Source organism: Rutilus rutilus, assembly GCF_951802725.1.
Source record: "Rutilus rutilus genome assembly, chromosome: 22".
NCBI lineage: Eukaryota > Metazoa > Chordata > Actinopteri > Cypriniformes > Leuciscidae > Rutilus > Rutilus rutilus.
This window is the reverse complement of record NC_140227.1, coordinates 18,294,335-18,315,384: the sequence shown is the minus strand read 5'-3', so window position 1 is coordinate 18,315,384 and position 21,050 is coordinate 18,294,335. Positions and strand designations below refer to the sequence as shown.

Below are 21,050 nucleotides of genomic sequence, written 5' to 3'. Positions count from 1 at the left end.
AACGAGGATCTCACAGGAGACTATAAACAGTTGCGGTGTCAAAGTTCTCACAGAAATGGCCAATACACGGATAAAATGGAGCATGGCCAGTCTGGCAGCTAGGAACTTGCAAACCGACATATTTTTTTTAAATGAATTAGTCGATAGGTTGCCTAAAAAACTAGTCCAATAAAAAAACGGTATATAGTTAGGCTAGTTTTGGATTCACATGCTTCATGACTTGTTCTTGCGGTCAAAAACGTCTAGTCTGAGAAAACGGGAAGTCTTGAAATAGTCCCAAAAATAAATAAAACAAAATAAAATAAAAATAGGTATGCAGCAATGTAAAAATTTGGGACAAATTAAGATTTTTTTCATGTTGTGGCTGATAACAAAATTACTTTTCTTGAATAATAATAATAAAAAAAAAAAAACGCTTTCAAAAAGTACATGTGTGATTTAAAGCGTCATAATAATGTACATCATTATACAGTATGAAAAATAGATATTTATTTTGAGATTTGCTAAAGATTACATTTAACAATATAATTCAACTTTCAGTGTTTTTATATATTTGTATTATATTTTATCTATCTATCTATCTGGTATCCCTAAAAAAACTACAGTAGTTGTGACTAATCCCTACTTTCTATTCTACGTGCATCATGATTTTGGTTATCCCACTGTTAATAATTCATGTAAAACATGTTATGTTTATTTTAAATTAATGAGGCATGCTGGTGGCAATTCATCCACGCCTTGCAACACCAATTGTTTCAATTGAAAAACCATTCCCATATGGACAGACAAATAGAATTAAGACAGTAACATATTATATGCTACATAAATTATGTTGAACAGCCGTAACATGATTCATTCATGGAGATCAGTTGCCCAGAAAAGAGGACAGGTTGATGGAGTGACCTAGCTGACCGTCAGGACAACTTTGTTGCAGCGGGACCCCTTTCCATGTGCCCGCCCTTTGGCAGGTCACGCTCTCCTGCAGCGCCTTACCCTGGCATGACGTGACCCCTGCGTACCCACTACACCAATGCCAAGAGCCAGGGAGAGCGTCCATACATGAGTAATGATGCCATCGTAACCAAAGAAACAGCCGGAGAGGACAGCACATGCTCGCCTGCATAATGGAAACTGGAATGCCGACAACTGGACTCCCTTCCTAACAGAATCTGCCAAATCAGGTTGGACTGCAGACATTTTCCATTCAGCATCAATGTTCCAAAGCTAAATCTGGAGAGGAGAGTAACTCGAAGAAAAGAAACATGAGAGGTTAAGCCATAGGTCATAAGAGCGGCCGGAAAACGTGCCAAACTGGTGCGCCAGGAAAGTAGGCTGCGTCATCTTCAAGCTGAATGAAGATGAGATGTTCTCCGTTTAAATCAATTACTTTCAACATATTGCGGCCAATACCAGTGCATCTGTCGGCCAACATATTAAATACCCACTCATGCACTGTATCCGCGTACGCAGTCTATGAACGTATGAGCGCGCTTGCCAACTGAAATGAAGGGAGAGCAGTGACAGTGATGCAGATGGAACGGTGTGATGGGAGCGTTTGCGTGACTGAGGAGGAGAGCGTCTGAACGTGGGGAGGGAGAGACGTGAGATTTTGTTCTGTGCGCATGCAACATCAGCATCTGTGAGACAGCCACCGTCATCTACTGAGCCAAGAGAACCAGAAGAAAAGGCCAGCTTCCAGTGGACCAAATTCTTGGGCTCTGTTTAGACGCATCCAACTCAAATCTAAACAGCAGGAAACCAGCCAAAATCTCATGTTTACAAACCCCGATTCAAACTTACATCCTTATGATATCATGATGGACATGAGCAGAGACAATATTTTCTGTTTTCCATCACGCTGACAGCTCCTCTCAGTAGTTTATGCGAAAGTCTATTCGCATCGTGCTGATGCTTGCATCGTTACTATAGCAACCAATGTAGATACACTAGATACTGACTATGCTGTCTGAACAAACTAGCAAGATGACAGTGAAGAGAGTCGATTGAAAGGATAGGATTTGAAAACCAAAATGGATGTGTCCAGTGTGAATAAAGCGCTTGATTTCTTACAGTTTTTCTCAATTGCTAAAACACAATTTCTGAAACCTTGCTCCTTTTTCTGAAAACATTAAACACAAAACCTCTGACTCCTCTTGCAAAATGAAAATTTCGCCTCAAAACAGTTGTATTCAAAATCAAACACTGCTCTCAAATCATAAACAAAGTGATCAAAATGATATACACTATCAAGCAGTAAGTAAATAATACACCAAAAAATAGAAAACACATTGTTCAAACCATATAGTTCTCAATAGATATCTATGGACTGCTATTCTGTTTGTAGACTTACCAGTGACATCTTACTGTACCATCAAAAAGTTCATTTGTGACATACTGTATGACTGCACTTTAAGTAAATTTTTTATCTCAAAACAAATTTCATATTTGTCCGTCATTGTCTTTTGATGAACGAAAACATGATCTATCATAGTAGCTCAAAATTGATCAGAAATTACTACTCTGCTTTGCTCTTTGCAAATTGTTTTTGTTCTTCCTCCTCCTTGTACCCCTATTTTTACAGTATTGTACCCTGCATCTCACAAACTTGTCCTTTGTCTCTGTGATACTGTAATTCTTATTCTTTGTTGATATGAACCTGCAACCAGTCAAAATCTATTGAGCAGTCAGTGCTGTAAACAAATGGAAAGCACAATGTTCAGGGCCATACAATTTGTTCATTGTACAGTATACAGCCTACAACTGTACTACAGTATACAATACTAAAAGGGATAAAAATCAAAGGGAGTAAACGTGATCAGTGTGCTTCTTATTGTCTTTGGGCATCATTTGAAACAGGTTAAATCAATTTGTTTTGCTGAAAAGTCTAAGTGAGATCTGCAAATTGTGTTTTACCATGTGAAATGGTTTAAGGTATTGACAACAGACTGCACAATTAGCAAAATGAGTTCAGGCAACTGAGAACTTTGTTCAGCCAATGGGTTTTAGTGTTTTAGCAATTGAGAAAAACTGTAAAGGAATAATTCACCCAAAGATGTGTCTGTCATCCTTTACTCACCTTCATGTCATTTCAAACTTGTACGACTTTCTTTCTTCAATGAAACAAAGAAAAATATGTTTTGTTTTTTTCATACAACAGAAGTAAATGAGAACCAAACATTACCATGTTTACTCAAAATATCTTATGTTGTGTTCCGCAGAAGAAGAAAAAAAGTAAACGTAAATGAGTAACTGATAAGAGTAAAGGATAATAGAATTATTATCCTTGTGTGAATTAATCCTTTAAAATCCCTCTGTGGTTAAAATCAAGCTTTTAATGTTGTTTATATGTCAATGTGGTGTTTTTAATAAGCTTTAAGACAAACCATTTTTAAATTCATAATTCAACACTATTGATGAGTATTTTCTCCTTAAAACTGCAGTGAACCAAAGACAGTCTCAAAAACGCGGTTTGATATCGCTGGTGTTTCTGACGTCACAAACTACCTTGTAACCAATCATGTCAACGTGTGATCGTCAACGAGTGGATCTCTGAGGCGGGGCTAATTTGCATAAACTTTTAAATATTTCATTTTGGTGATCAAGGTGAGTTAAAGGTATAGTGGAGGATTTTCCCGAATTTTAGAAAAGAACCGCCCTCTCCACTTTTTGAAAAAATGCACATGCGCAACACTCTACCTGCTCCCGAGAGGGAACGCCTATTAAACGTGTGCACGAGAGAGCATGCACGAGCCTAGTTCTCCTCGTGCACGCTCTGTTTACAAGTTGCTGTCGGTGCGTGACTTGTGCCAGGGCTAGCATCGCTAATCATAGCTTACATTAACTTTTACTAGCAGTAATGCCAAACTTTACCTGTCGAGTAGAAACTTCGCGACTGAGGCATCAGTGGGAAGCCCAACCTGTGCTTTTAGCGCACGCCAGAGTGTGAAATATTCTCCCAAAAACACTCTGGTCTTGTTTCTTTCTTCAGAGGCCTTTCTCTTCTTGTCATACAATTCGTAGACACTTTTTCTCTTGCGACCCTCAGACATTTAGAAAAAACCCGGTGAGAACGGCGAGCTTCAATGAATGGCTGAAACCGTAGCTCACCACCATAGACAGTATATAAACGGCTCACCACACATATACACCTGAAAGTGCGCATGTACTTGCACATATAAACAATTCCATAATGAATTTAAATAATTAATTTAAATAATTAAATAATTAAAGTGCCAATTTATATTAAAAACAATTATTTATTTAATTAAATTAAATAAAAATAGTGAAAATGTAGCTATCACGTTTTGTTTAGTTTAGTTCTGCATGTGTTCTATACACATTAGTTATCATTAAGTTCAGCTGTTCCTGTTTAGTTCCCTCATTTAACCTATACTTACTGTTTTGTTTGCTCATTGTTCTGTGTCGTCTAAAGTTAGTGGTTGTGTTCCCTGCAATTCTCCTGTTTGTTTCGAGTATTATTTAATTAAAGTCTGTTTTCCTTGGATTATTCTCGTCATTATATACTGCTACTCCTGACAGTAGCAGTGAATATTTTCACAAAATATTCCATCACACTTTAGTATAGGGTCCAATTCTCACTATTAACTAACCATTAACTATGACTTTTGCCTCAATACACTCCTAATTACTGCTTATTAATACTTATTAAGGTAGTTGTTAAGTTTAGGTATTGGCTAGGATTAAGGGATGCATAATATTGTCATGTAGAATAAGGCATTAATATGTGTTTTATAAGTACTAATAAACAGCCAATATCCTAGTAATATGCATGTTAATAAGCAGCTAGTTAGTAGTGAGAATTGGACCCTGAACTAAAGTGTTACCAAATATTTTAATACAAAAGGAGGATGTAAAACACTGTACAGGGACTTCTGATGTTCACTTTTATGAACCTGAAGTATGACTTACATAAATGAGATCAGACAGCAAAAACTTTCTCGTAGGGTATGTTTTAACAATACCTGAGTTTCACAAAAACAATTGTTTTTTGTCAAACTTTATTGGAAAAGCTATACTATTGCTGTTAAAAAAATTATTTGAAGTGGAAGCGGTAGCTTTTTCTAGAACAATAAAAGTAAAACCGTTCATGACAGCTTGATGTTAAATGTCGTTGTAGTCTGTATTGTATGTTTACACAATGAAAGAAGGTCCGCGCCGGAACATGAAAAGGAACTCAATACATTAATCCGCAATATAAAGCTTCAGTTTTCTTTTGACTGACAGACAATTTGTTTAGGTGGAGAGCGTCTCTTGTTGAACAAAAGCAGCAAAGCAGAAGTTTGAACCTGAAGTATGACTTGCTTCAGAAAACCTGACAGGAATGTAAAGTGAAGAGTTTCAAGCGTGTGTGTGACGTGCCAGCCGTCTGAGGCGTGAGAACAGAGCTTGCTCTCTCAATGCTTTGAGTCAGTGGAATATAATTTAGTTTATGAAAAGCTCTCTCTTTCACACTCCCCATCCTTTTTTTTTTTTAAGTCTTAACAGGCATGTGTGATACCACCTAAGCATCTAATAAACGGGGCTTGTTCCTATTCCTCCTATCTAGAGAGAAAGGAGAAAAAGGGACAGACTGGCGGTAATGAAAATGGTTTCCCTTTTGTTCTTTGACTGTGAACAGGAGCAGAAAGGTTGTAATTTAACTGCTGGGATTGCCATGAAGACACTGGATGTAATAATGGCTTTTGCTATCTAATTTGTGTAGGGATTTGCCTGGACACAGTTGATCTCCATAGGCCTTAATGCTACACCGCCTCTGAACGAGAGAGAGAGAGAGAGAGAGAGAGAGAGAGAGAGAATTCGGTGTAGAGTTTAAATTGACTCTTTACCCTTTCTATTTAAGAACATGACATACACAATGCAAACGGTTACAACCTGAGAAGACGTAGACAAGCTTTCAGCAAAATTCAGAGTTCAGGTCATTAAAGGTTCACGATCAAAACTGAATCACAGCAGTAAATTTGAATTTCAGCCTTTGGGTGATATATACATCATCAGATAAGTTCTATATTAATGTTGCTTGCAATTCCGATGTTGCTTGGCAACCACAAACAGCCTGCAGTCAGGCTAATGAACTATATCACTTGACAGGAGATTTGTTTACTGTATTTATTATCCATAAGAAACCATTCTAATTCTTTATTATTGTAAGTATTCTTATTAAAGTAATACATTTAATTAATTATTGGACTTTTTTTTTATATATAGTTGCTGTAACCACTTTATGCTGCTCAAATGCCCAAATGGTTGTAGTCGTGCCTAAAAACACTTGCCTTTAAACCACTTTAAAGGGTCATTATTTGAGAAATCAAATTACCTTTGATCTTTTGACATTCATCACTGTACTATAAAAAATACTGTTCAATCAATACTGCACAATCAATCTCTTATTTACGTTCTGTTTGCACCGTTAGTTATGATGAAAGCAAGTTTAAGTTGCTGCCTTACATTTTTAAGTACAGTCAACATGGATGTTTAAGTCATTTTAACTTAAATTACATTAAACTGGTAGCCTGGCTAACGTCAGACCACTTTCTCTTTGAGACGTGGTCTGGGAACTACATGTTCATTTTCTCGTATTTGAGGCGTGGTTTACGAATGCCCAGAGCCGTTTATTGGGCGCTACAAATGTCTATCAAATGCGCCTGTACGTAGCTCATAGCCAATCGTTTCAATTATACCAGATGACGTATGTAGAGCGACAGATATTCAACGAAGAAGACGACGATGGGTCAGAGATTTATGTGTACACCAGAGTCCTGCACGGGTCCGATTTTGTAAATCCGCACCCGCCCGTACCCGCAGTGCTTAAAACTGCACCCGACCAGTTTTCCGACAGCAGCAATAATTAAAATCTTCACCCGACCCGCTTAAAATAGAACCGACACCCGACCCGCACCCGAAATAAAATCAGTTTAGACAATCACATTATAGACACACTTACAAAAATGTTTATTGCCAGGTCATACAGAAGTTATTACACGACAATTAACACAAGGACAACTTCAGCCGAAGCTGTCAAAAGGCCGATACATGAAGAACATGGCTAACGTTACCACAAAACTGAGTAGCCTAATAACAGACGCGGCTACAACACTATATCTGCCACGCAATTTCGTCTAGCCTACATCTGACAATTCTGGGTTCAAACACGCCCTGCACACCACACATACTTAACAGTGTTAAATATGAAAAATACTGTTCGATAGAACTGCTTTGTTACCACAGTTTCTGCGTGCTTCCTCAGGGATGAAGTTCCACATTTGCGGCTATCCAACACGAAAATGTTTGCAGCAAAGCCTTTCACAATATTTTCTTCAGATAACTCCAAGTTTCTCCCACACACTGGACTTGATTTTTGATGACGTATTGTCGACAACTTTACAATCTCCACTAGCTATTCTTTTCTTCAACTCCTCAGCATCCATCTCGACGACTGCAAGCAGATCGCGTGCGCGCAGTTATGATGAATTTTTAAAAGTGAAAGTAGCCTAGGTAACGTTATAGATCCTGGGAGGGCGTGGTAAATAATAAACTGATGTGGATTTTAAATTATTTTATCAACTTGAAATACAGGCATATTTTTGTAGATGTGTTCCTAAAAATATGCATATATTTTTACGTCTGTCATGTTGGAGCCATAGATATAAACAAACTGCTTCGGTGTGTCGCATAGATGTCGTCATCGTCTTGCTGCTCCCTCCCCGTTCTGTGATTGGTTCCCTAGCTGAGGGGAAAATCTGGTCCATGGTGTCCAGACTGCCTAGCAGCGTGAATAAAATCGCGCTGCGCTCAAGGCAGCATGGGGAAACCCAGGCTATTAAACTGGCTTAAAAATGAGTTGAATCTTGTATAGCTTATCAAAAAAGTTGAAAGTTGTTTAGCTTATTTTGATGAGTTGAAGCAATGTAAAAATTTTTTGCAGTGTTATGGTTAGATCATTGAATTTGTGCGCTCAACAGACTGTTATCGGCTACAATGCTCAGCACTGAAACCTTTTTTGCATTCGGAGTATAATGCAATGCTGTAATCAACACTTTTCACAATTAGTGATGCTCTGCAGCTGTAATACTGAAAATGTAGTAAAAGTTTTCAAAAGAGTTCCAAAAAGATGTAACCTATTCATAGCAGTCTGCTTTCACACTAGCACTTTTGGTGCACACTGGGATTCGATTGACGCTAGAGTTCGGTTCGTTTGGATGATATGAACGCTGTTTTACGATCTCGGGTGCGCACCCGAGAACCTTTCCCGAGTCCGTTTAAAAATGGTGGTCTGGGTACAGTTCATGTAAACTGAGATTCTGTTTTGTGAAGTTTTGAGTTGCTAGCTAAAATCAACTAAAATCAAAACAGAAAATATAAAAAAATAAAATCGATTTCAAAATGCGAACAATATAATAGAATATGAATACTAAAATAACACAATTAGAGTAGAAAATGGCTTTTTGTTTCTTATTTATGACCCATTTAGTAAAAAAAACAACAACAGCCCTATACTAACATTATGGGCCCTATTTTAACGATCTGAAACGCAAGTGTCAAAGCGCAAAGCGCCAGTAACTTTGTGGGCGGGTCTTGGCGCTGTTGCTATTTTCCCGGCGGGATAAATGACTCTTGCGCCAGGCGCAAATCTAAAGGGGTTGGTCTGAAGTAGCTTCATTACTCATAGGTGTGGTTTGGGCGTAACGTGAAATAAACCAATCAGAGCGTCATCTCACATTCCCTTTAAGAGCAGGCGCGCTTGTTCTAAAGCGGATTCCTATTATAGCGGCGGATTTGTCAGGCGTGCACCAGGAGCGGTTCACAGCCAAGGAGAGCAACGCTCTCGTCAGGGACGTTGGGGATGGAGAAACACACCCAAATTAACTTCGGTTAAAAAGGCGTATGATAATTTGGGTAAATGTGTAAGCTAGATGTATGCTTTTACAATAAATTGTCTATCTATCTATCTATCTATCTATCTATCTATCTATCTATCTATCTATCTATCTATCTATCTATCTATCTATCTATCTATCTATCTATCGTAATAAAGTATGATTTGCAAAAATGAAAACGGCTGCTTCTGTGTAGATGAGAGAATCAAAGTGTATGCGCGTTGTGCACACGCTACAGTACATTGATTATGGCCAAGCATGCGCCCTTAAAATAGCATATGAATAACATGCGCAACGCGCCACTGACTTTAAACTATTTTTTCCTGGTTAGTGGCGCAATTGTTTTCTAAACCTGCAAAATAGCATGAGGGAACGTTTGCGCCGGAACACGCCTCCTTTTTTGCGCTGAACCGCCCAGGGAGCGCAAGTTCATTCCCTAGTTTAGCGACGTGCTTCTGTGGAGGGAAAAGTCCGCTTTGCGCGGGTGCAAAATAGGAATGATACATGCGTCTGTGTACAAAGTCAATTGCGCTGGGTGCAAGATAGGGCCCTATAAGTGTACTTCAGAAAGCAGTTCATGACCCCTTTAACACACATCATCTTGTGGCTTATTGCATTATTTTATAATAAATTATACATACAGAATTTTAAATACAGAAATTTATGCACAAAACTTTAAGTGTAACGACAGGAAAATGTATTTCACAATCTCCCAAGATTGAATGCACAAACATAACACTGGATGTTTGACCAAATTTAAAATTAGCAAAGAAAATAGGGCAGCTTTCAACTCCAGGGAAGCTGAAATAATTTGTGTGTGTGTGTGTGTGTGGGTCAGGTTTTGCCTACATTCTGCGGACCAAATGTGCCCCGAAGGATAGTAAAAACTGAAATCACCTACACTAAGGGATAGGCCAACAATCCTGATGAGGAAAACGGCTTATTAAATTATTATTATAATTTTTTTTAATTCTGAAAGTTGGGTTTAAGGGGACAGAATTCACCATTATAGAAAAAATGCATTTGTGTGTGATCAAATTTGGCTAATTAATTGTTTTGAATAACAGTCCACATGGCCGAGAGCCGTCAAGCCCAAAGCTGTCAGCTTGGACCACCACATGAACAGGTGTAAGCTCTAAGGTAAAAACCAAAAGCTGTTCATCCATCAGTCTCATAGTTAAATAGTGTATTTTCCTTCCCTGTCCACCTCACTGCAGGACCTACGAACTACACATTTATTTTAGCTCCTGGGCCCAGCTGAACTAACTGATAAGCCATAATGCAGTTTGCCACTGTTTTTCTAGTCTGGATGTGAAGCTTAGACTTGCAGCAGAGTAGATGTGCAGCTCTAGCGCAGCTGCGGCTCTGTGAAATGTACTTACCAGTGTGTTTCTTTGTATAATAAAAGACAAGTGTCATCGTCTTAAGTCTTTTCATCATAAGAACAACAAAGAGGAAGTGGAAGGTCTTCCATTTGTATGAAAACTAAATTAAAGTACAGTGTTGAATCACAAACTATAAATCTGTGTTCCTAAGTGACAGTTCACTGGTGGTAACCCTCTATCACACCATCTGCCATGCCTCCTGTGCTTATATATATGAGATTATTTCCTTAAGGAGATTGCGATGCCAAAAGGACTGATGCTTTTAATTGGAACTCAAAAGCAGTGCAAACAAACACATGCAGATGGGTAAAAACGCACGCGCACACACACACACACACACACACGCACACACACACTGGTGCTCTCGGAAAGCAGCAAGTTCTGTGATCCAGAGGCTGGCAACAGCTGTTGGCAAATAATGTGAGGTAATGTGTGACTCTTTAAAATCGTTAAAAAGGCAGTTCCCTAAATACTCAGACTGTCAAACAATTAACCGAAACAAACTCTTTATACGATACTGAGAAGCTATTTAAAGAATTTTAAACTCGCTGGCCCCTGATTTTACTAAGATCCCCAAAAAAGGGTGTTCATTTGCTTGTGAAATCTATCAAACATATTGCGTATTGCATAATTGACTTACTTAAAAATAAAAAATAAAAATATATAAAATAAATAAATGTATAATACATTTCTGGTCGCACTATGCATTCTCAATTCTGCCTAAATAACAGCATAGTGCACAACACCAATCACACTAATACCTGCTGTATTAATTCATAATAATTTGTTCACACAGTCACCGCTTCTAAAATTACTTTCAGGATTTATAAATCCTGTGCGATAAATCCTGTGCCATTTAATCCATTTGCACTGACACCGGTCTTCATTTTGCATGTTTGAATGCACACCACAAATTACATTTTCATTAAACCCACAAAAATCCCATAAGACAACCCACTTCATGTGTTTGAAAGACACAATCCTCAATAAACTTCATAAAAAATGTATCAAAAAACTTTGAAACCATTTTTCGCAATCAAACCACCTCAAATGACCCCTTTTACATTATTTAGTATGTATATTATCCATTTTTCCTCCCTACATTGTAGATGAATTTTACTTCTACTCTCATTGGGTTTATTTGGTCCTCACAATGGAGGCAAAACCTGACCCACACACACTTACACTTAAACACACTAAAACCTACCGTAATTGCAGAGGCAGCACCTGTCATATCATTGCCAATCTACAACCAGCATCTCTATCCCACAATGCTAACATGATGGTAAGGGTTTGGACAGTGCTTCCACCAGAGGCAGCCAAATTGGACGTTTCACCTCACTGCATGACTACTAGAGAGCCACTCCAATGGCGGACCTATTAGCAGGACAGATATAGCTCTCCTGGGAAGATGGCGAGAGAGAGAGAGAGAGAGAGAGAGAGAGAGGAAACCTAACAGAGGGTGGGATTTTACCCGGCATTCTAAGCATGAACTGTATTTTTCGAGTTATCTATCTTCATTTCTGTCAACTGGTTTTGGATCACACCCACATTAACCTCAGCTATTAAGTTCCTCTTATTCGCTCCTTAGCTCTGTATTAAAATCTAATACTCAAGACTAATGCATTTCCTACCATGGCATTTTTTTTTACATTATGACAGGCTAACAGGAGGGCCCATTTGAGACAGATATGCAGAATAAGAGGCTACGCCAAGTCCCCCGGGTGGCGGCATTCATTACTGTATTGTATTTAAAAAATACAACAGCGCTGAATAAGATATTGATCAAGCTGGGTGGACTGTGAAGCTGCCTGCAGAATGCAATAACGGTGTAGAAATCATTCACTGCAGCCAAAATAATGTTTTGATATATGACATGACTCCAAAAATCATTTCCTTATTTAGTTTTTCTAAATTACATATTACGCACTTTTTAATCTTCCCCCTTTTTTCCATTTTTGAGAAATCAAGGAAGACATCTGTGTTTCATTTGTCTCTGTGAGTAAACTAAAAAGCAGCATTGTGTTGTCTGTCACTAAATGTGATGTTCTAGCCGATGTGCTTTGTGATTTGGCTGTTACACAGCTGAAGGTCCTCTTTCGTTATTTTTTCCCCGCCGTGCACCTGATGGGTTTGAACAATTTGCTCGGCTGGCAGAAAAAAGCATAATCAATCGGGAGATTACAGATAAAAGGCTTTAAATTCAGCCGACCAAGGCACTTTCTACTATAACAATTACACCTAGGCCTACCTCAGGTAGCGGCAATTAAACTGCGAGAGAGTGAGGGGGTAGAGAGAATGAGAGAGAGACAAAGAATAGCAATGGACATATAGAATTTGCAGTGGAGGTGATTCAGGTGAAACAAGGCACTCGTTGGCCATATTGGTAATGCTTTTTGAGCAGCCATCGTTCAAAAGGTTGGGGTCAGTAAGATTATTATGTATTTTTTTCAAGAAATTAATCATTTTATTTAGCAAGGGTGATTTGACAATAAAAATAAAATAAAAAAATGTAAAAAAAATGCAGTCGCTTTGAAATATTACACTTTCTATTTATCAAAGAATCTTGAAAATAATAATAATAATAAAGTCCACAACAATATTAAGCAGCACAACCATTTTCAACATTGATAACAACTAGTGCAAAATTTTGTGTGTGTTTTTAGTAATTGTTGGTTTTGTGTGTTTGAGTGCTCATTGTTACAATTACACTGCAAAAGTTCAGTGACATTTTTATTTGTGCATGGTAGAAAGCACACAGTGAACTCTGAGAAAACGCTATGCATGAGCAAACAGTTTGTGAATAGGCTACTACAAATGATGCCCGTGAAAGAGACTGAACGCATTGAATAGGATATGTTTAGTTGGTGAATAGCATAGGCTACTATTACATAGTAGCGATAACGTTAAAGGGTTAGTTCACCCAAAAATGAAAATTCTGTCAGTAATTACTCACCCTCATGTTGTTCCAACCGCGTAAGACCTTCGTTCATCTTCGAAACACAAATTAAGATATTTTTGATGAAATCTGAGCCTTGTCTGTGTTGCACGTCATCACGCATCACACACATGACCGGCGTCGGCCAATAGTGAGCCTACGTGGTGACGTGTAACACAGACGCGCTGCGCAAAAACACTACGAGGCCCAGAGAGAAGGAAATGAATAGTAGAATAAAGTCTTTATTTTTGTTTGTTTTTGCGCACAAAAAGTATTCTCGTCGCTTGATATACTTAAGATTGAGCCACTGTAGCCACTTGGACTATATTAACGATCTCTTTAATAACTTTTCTGGGCCAGCAAGTTTGGGCCACCTAGCAGCCTATGGAGGAGTGAGACAAGGCTCAGATTTCATCAAAAATATCTTAATTTGTGTTCCGAAGATGAACGAAGGTCTTACGCGGTTGGAACAAAATGAGGGTGAGTAATTACTGACAGAATTTTCATTTTTGGGTGAACTATCCCTTTAAGTGCACCAGAATGAAATATAATATTCAGAAGTAAACAGCATAGCTGATTTACAGATTCAGTTAACATCCACAAATGAATAAGCGCGTCGATTCAGGGAGCAGTGCAAAGTGCCCGTGCAAAATCAGTTTTTGAGAGTGTTTTTAGTAATTGTTGGTTTGGTGTATTTGAGTGCTCATTGTTACAATTACACAGGAAAAGTTCAGTGTCATTTTTATTTGTGCATGGTTGAAAGCAAATACTGACATAATGACATACAATAAATGTGGAAAATTTAACTACACGATTCAGGGAGCAGGCTACACAGTGAACTCAGAAAAAACGCTACTTAAGCTCCGCTGCTTTCTTCGACCCTCTCTGTCTCTGGTCCTGGGCTGTGCTCACTCAGTGTGCAGTGTGAGAGGGGGAGGGGCCAGCTGTGCTCACTCAGTGTGAGAGGGGGAGGGGCCAGCTGTGCTCACTCAGTGTGCAGTGTGAGAGGGGGAGTGGCCAGCGGCTAGAGCGGCAAAAGCCAGTGTGTGCTTCTTTTACCAACATATATTTAACGATATCTTTTGCATTTCTAATCCAAACAACATCAAACTTGGCACTTCACTTACTCGTGCCCGTAGCGAGACACCTGTCAAGTTTGAAATCCATCGAACTAATGGTTCGAGAGATATGCAAATAACAGACAGACAGACGTTTCTGTAATTTATAGATAGATAAAACATTTCTTGAGCACCAAATCAGTATATTAGAATGATTTCTGAAGGATCATGTGACACTGAAGACTGGAGTAATGATGCTGAAAATTCAGCTTTTTCATCACAAGAATAAATTATACTTTAAATGATATTCAAATATAAAACTGTTATTTTAAATTGTAATATTATTTCACAGTATTACAGTTCTTACTGTATTGTTTAATCAAATAAATGCAGCCTTCATACAAACTTCACACAAAGAACCCAACTTTGGGCTCCAAGAACTTTGGAATGGTATTTTTTATTACATTTTTAATTTTAGATATTAAACTAAAAATAGATTATTTTATTTTTTAAATGCATTTTTCAGGTTGGCCCACCTAATGCACAGTCAAAAAGACAATTCGCTCCTTTTAACTGATAGGCTAGCCACATATTGTGCATTGCGATTTCTCCAGTTCTTTTTTTATAGGAATGGTCTGTTCTAGGGCTGGACGATATGACCTCAAATCAAAATCTCGATTAATTGAACATTTTACCTTGATTACGATTAATGAACGACTATTTAGTTTTTTTTGGTTCTTTGGATGCATTTGTGTGCCACAATGCATCAGCGCAATAGTTCAATAATGATACAAATCCGATGGTCTAAAATTGCTTCAGTGTTCAAACTGGCAAGCCTTAAAACACATACAATTGACAAAGTTTAGAGAAGACGCACGTGAAAGTGATCTGGCTTCAAGGCTCAGAGACATGACACGGCTCGGCTCTCTGTGTCACAGAAAACAGCTCGCGAGCAGTGAAGTGAGATGTTTTCTATACTGTTGTTCTTGAATGGTGTAAAATCGCTTGAATGTTCAAACTGGCAAGCCTTTAAACACATACAATTGACAAACCTGAATTTCGTTTTTAATTACATTTGAATTAATCGTCCAGCCCTAGTCTGGCCTCTCCTTTGTATACTATTTCTGGCCTCAAAGACAGACCTAGAAACCATCTGGTCTAGCAAGCCAAAAATAAACAAAAGCCTCCCCATTTCAGCAAACATACACAGTGAGTTTATACCAAACAAACCACCGAAGATAAAGTCCCAAAATACAAGAGCAATGGTAATGAAAGGACGAACTGAAACTTGTTTGAGAAAAAGAAGATATAGAGAAAATCTCCCGGATTCTCTTTAGTAATGAGGTGAGCAAGCTGTAAAGCAATCTGTCATCAAAACCACAGAGTTCAGCCAGTCCCACACAAAGGCCAAGGACACAGAGTTCTCCTTCATTCACTCTTTCATCTTCATTCCTCTATCTCTCTAACACTCACCTCCTTTGCTGCTTTCATTCCTTTAGTTTAAGCCATCAACCGGTATTCATAGCGGCAGTGAGCAGAGAGAATAAGCAACATTCAGCAAAAACACTCATAGAAAGTATTGACTTGTGTGTATGCAGAGCCAGCATGTCCTATAGGTGATGCAGGATGTCGGCTACGGCCTTGACATGACGGAGGAGGAATTGTAAGACAGTCTGGAATAAATGAGTAAATCATGACGCCGGATGCAAAATCTCTTATCAAGTAAACCACACTGAAGATGTTAAACTCCAACTATAAAGACACCAAGAGGTCACCAAGGCTACATTTATTCGATTAAAAATACAGTAAAAATACTTTTTATAATAATTTAAATGTAATTTATTTCTGTTATGGCACATTACTCCAGTCTTCAGAAATCATTTTAATATGCTAAATTTTAATATATAAATTTGCTGCTCAAGAGCCACTTCTTAATATCATCAATGTTGAAAATTGGATTCTGGATTGAATATAAAGTTCCAAATATCTCTACTGTCGCTTTCGATCAATTTAATGCATCCTCGCTGAATAAAAGTATTAAATTCTTAAAAAAAAAAAAATCTTACTGACCAAAAACTATTGAATGTAATGTATGCCTTATTTAATGTTTTCATTTTACAAAAAAATTTCCCTCTACTTTGCCATTCCTGTTTTAATTTGTCCAAACCCATTTTATTTTTCTGATTACATTGCTGTATAATAATAATAGTTTAAACACATAGTTATGTACAGTTACTGTGTGTACCAGTAGAGCCCATTTTCATGACCTAAATTTAGGCCTTTCAAATCTAAAGGTCTGTGTGCACATGCAGTACGTATCCCTGTATCCCTCCCAGTACATTGTATATAGCCACTTATACCTGAAGTTTTGCATATGTGCGTGTCGTGAGGTATGTGTATGTCGGCACCTCAGGTCTAGCCACTTTGAGTCACGCTCATGGCTCTCGACAGGACGGGAGAGTGTGTCTGTGCGAACGCATTCATGTAAGGCAGCCGGAGGAATAATGTCTGCTGTCTAAACAGTGACCGTCACCATTACTGTTGTCAAGATGATGTCGTCAACATATTTCTACATCGCTTCGACCATATGGCCCTTTCTTTTGTTTGCACTAACACCACACAAACACAATAAAACAAGCATTAAATACTAAAATAAAGAAGTTCCCAGGTCCGCAGAGAGTTTTTGCATCCTTTACAAGCTATTCAAAGTGCTTGCATGAGCCATATTATTATCCATTATGGTGCATTTGCAGAAATCTTGAAGGGCTGCACACTATTTGTACCAGCTTACCGTCTGACAAAAGATCACTGGCAAAAAAAAGTAAAATGTGCTGGCCTGGAAATACAGACCCTGCTGGCCTGCACATATCCTATTCTCGTGCAAAGTGCCGAGTAAACGGAAAAACTGAACCCAGTGCCACATCTTGTTTCCACAAAGCATTGTGGGCGAGTGTGCTTTGAGTGCAAAACATATACAGCTCGAGTTTAGGACAGGACTGCCCTTTAAGCGCAGACTCTGCAAAGCTTTTTTCACCCTCCTTTCTGATCGCTCTCTTTCTCTTCGTCTCTAAACGAATGTAGAAATGATCAGCGCAGGTGTTATTTTCCAGTGGCCCAAGCAGCTCTGCAGGTGGACTATATGCTTGTCACGCAGTCCATTATATCCAGCACATGCGCAACGCTTCCAATGAGGCTCTATAACAGCATCAATTCAATAGCAAAAACATAAAATTTAAAAACTGCCCCCCCACGGAGTCAAATGTACATGAAAAAGAGGTCTGTCTATACAGCGACTCCCAGGGAAGCGCCTCATCTTTGACAAACAGCCAGTGGAACCGCAAGGGGTGATTGACCGAGTCGAGAATGATTGAACGAGCATGCTGGGAAAATGTGCCGGCTCTGAAACTCCGAACAGATCTGAGGGAGCAGAGGTGAATCTTCAGTAATCACTAACAAAGATTGGGTTCTCCATGTCAGTCAACAGACCTGAAAGTATGCAATGTAAATTTCAGGAAAAAATGCTCCGCGATGCTCCGGTCGGATGGAGTCACGAGCGTTTGTGGACCAACATTGAGAAACAATAATCACATTTGAGATCTGGCACATTCAGAGTCATGCAGAGCTGTTTCAGGGAACATATTTCTCAAGTACTCACCATGGCCAGATGACAGCAGGGTATCTACAAGTGAGAGAAAACAGAGAGATGGTTAGAAGAAGAAAACAACTTTTATACACAACATAGATATTAGCAAATAGGATTCAGCACAACAAACCTTGGAAATATGTACACATAAGGTTTAACAACACTTTAAGACACTAGTAGAGACAGATTCGATTTCCAATTATTGTGCTATTATGGCTGGCCGATTGAGTCATTTGAGTCAAAAACATTGATTCATTCAAGTCAAGTAATTTTAAATGAACGAGCCATTTAATCCTTTATTCAACCAATTTGTTGAAACAAATCAAATGATTGTAATTATTAGTCTTTTGAAACATACATCCAATCAGTTAAATCAAACGTAGTGATTAAATGAAATGACTGTAAGTATGAGTCACTGAATCATTCATTCAACCAATTTGTTCAAACACATTGATTCATTTAGGAATTAATCAAAAGACTGTCTTTATTAGTCTTTTGAATCATTCATTAAACCGATTTGTTCAAAAACACTGATTCATTCAAATGACTGTAAATAAGTGAGCCACTGAGTCGTTCATTCAATCATTCAACCCCCCCAAACATTTATAAAAATAAGAGGGTTGTTGAGTAATTCAATCAAATGATTTGTTCAAAAACAGATTAATTCAAGTGACTGTTAATATGAGTTATTAAATCATTAATTAAACCAATTTGTTCAAGCACATCTATTTGTTGAACAATGAATCAAGTGACTGTCTTTATGAGTAAGTTAAATGAAACACTTGGAGTCGCAAAAAAAGTTGATTCTGCTTTGGCTTTGTTTGGAACTATCTTTTGTTAGAGAAGCAAAACTACACAAAGTAACTAGCAACATTTATAATTTTTTTGCACTTTTTCACTTAAAAAGATTAGCACTCTTGCTTGTGTGATATTGCTTAAGAGTATAATACTAACAACTGAGAATAACCCTGCGCTTGAATGTTCAAACAGCTCTTCCAAGGCTTTCCCCTTTAATTTCTATTGTATATTTTCAGAGTTCCACTTCACTCTCTATGCAAAATAGGAAAGGGGACTTGAATTTTCAACCAGCCAGCTCAAATGACTACATCTTCTTTGGGTTGAAATAAAGTTTTGTTCACCTGCGAGTACGCAATCCATGTTTCAAAACTTCTGCATGTGGAAAATCACACACAGACAACATCCAGAGTGCTGTAGGTCTTCCAAACAATGTTCCTTTATTCTACATGAATAACAATTTCTCATTTATTCAGCATCTCATCCCCCACTGCTGCGAATTCAGGCAGTTCCTCTCTCCTCCCCAAGGCTTCACGCAGACTCATTGGCACACAATCTGGGCATTTTGGCATGGATACAGACTCTAACGCTGTGTCTGAACTCTCGCCCATGCCTAAACCTTGTAGCGCTCACCAGGAGATGACTAACAATCACTGTTACGATTTCAGACTCCCAGCACGTACGGGCCAGGCTTAGCCAACTGTAAAACATCAAGGAACTTGCTTCTACCCTGAAAGAAATCTTATACTTCCTTCATTTGAATAATGAACTAAGAAACGCTCTTTCGCTGATGATTCATTCGAGATGCAGACACACGTTTAGGTTCAATTAAGCAGCACCTGCCCGAAGAAAATAATTGTATAAAACATTTTCGGCATTCCAAGGACCCACTCAGCCTTTCCTGTCTAAACACTGTCTGTTCCCTTGAGTCACGAGCTCCCGTTATGCGTTTAAATCACTCTTGCTGGATGACTATGCATGCACTCTTTCATACATCTTCGAAATGGAAAGGTCATCGCAATTTATTTCTCTCTCTGAAAATACAGACTACTCCGTTTCTTATTCAATAGTGTTTTCGGTCAATGCCTGCATACAGCACGAAAAACCCAAAGTAAAGCCATTGTGAATGTTTCCTATGAACCGTGCAGAATACAAGTTCTGCTTTACATCTCGGCACTCTTTGTATCAATGTGACAGGGCCTTGAGGTCTCCAAAGATCCTCTGCAACACATTACTGAGCACATTCTTGTAACATTACAGAGCCAGTATAATTAAAATTGTGCTAATGAACAGGCAAATGTACCAAAAAAATGAACGTTTCATTTTAAGTGCAGAAGTAATGCTCAATTCTGCTGGGTCTTGTTAAAACAAGCAGAGGGAGACAAAATGAGAAAGAAGATGATGCAAAGAAATGTATCTACCGACAAAACACTCCCACAACAAAAACATGAATAATTCATTGCACAAATGGCAACAAACAATATTGCGTTCCACATGGATTTCTGTATTAATTGGAGTGAGCGTAGTGAGAAGTAGAAATTTCCATGTTCCTCCATGTCTTTCTCCCTACTGGAGAGAAAGCCGGAAAGTTGGCTTCATACAAATTAATTAGTTGTCTGATTATGAAAAACAACAATGGATTTTATTGTTTTTGTTTGTTTTGATTAATTATTACTAATGGGTTGCGTGCAGAATAACAATGAGGTAAAACGCTCTTGATTGCTTAAATAAGCAGAAGTGCACTGCTGAAGGTTTAGGTCGTCAAAAGCAGTGACGGCGAAAATGAACATAATTCTGGGCATTGTTTGCGTTATTTGAGCTTCTCTAGAGATGGAACATACATTGTTTTAATGTTTGTCGTCACTATATTAATAGGAGATTTGAACCTATTCTCACATCAGCACATGTGTTTGGATCCTTTTTCCAATTTGGATAATGTATTCAGCCACAAAAATCTCAACTGGATAACTGCCAAAGTCAGAGTGGAAAAATACAGTGTGTTTGCTTTAGTAAATTGCTGAGTATTTGTGTGCAACAAGATTAAGCCAATAAATAATATACTTTACGCAAATATGCCAATGTAGATGCGACTGAACATATCATTGGACATACTAAACGTGTTCTGAGCTGTTGCTCTGACCGTATTTGACCCTGCCAACTGGCCATAGAAGAAAACATGTTGTTAATGCCTGAAATAGCGACCGTTGTTGCAACCCTAAAGGTTCAATTACATTCTATTGTCAATTGTGATATATGAAGCACAGCTCACACAGAAGTCCCTTTCAAATCAAGCAACTCTCTATTGGTCAACACTGCGAAATTCATGCGACAAAACTG

At 38.3% G+C, this 21,050-nt stretch overlaps 1 protein-coding gene across 2 annotated transcripts in view; it reads right to left on the bottom strand.

Annotated features, from left to right (window-relative positions):
* The window catches only part of cdh4 (cadherin 4, type 1, R-cadherin (retinal)), a 241,745-nt gene that overhangs the window by 122,773 nt on the left and 97,922 nt on the right, over positions 1 to 21,050 (bottom strand). For both annotated transcript variants that reach the window (XM_084394671.1, XM_084394670.1), the window contains exon 3: positions 17,931 to 17,954. In XM_084394671.1, coding sequence (XP_084250797.1) covers positions 17,931 to 17,954 — 24 coding nt within the window. The remainder of the gene's footprint in view (positions 1 to 17,930; positions 17,955 to 21,050) is intronic.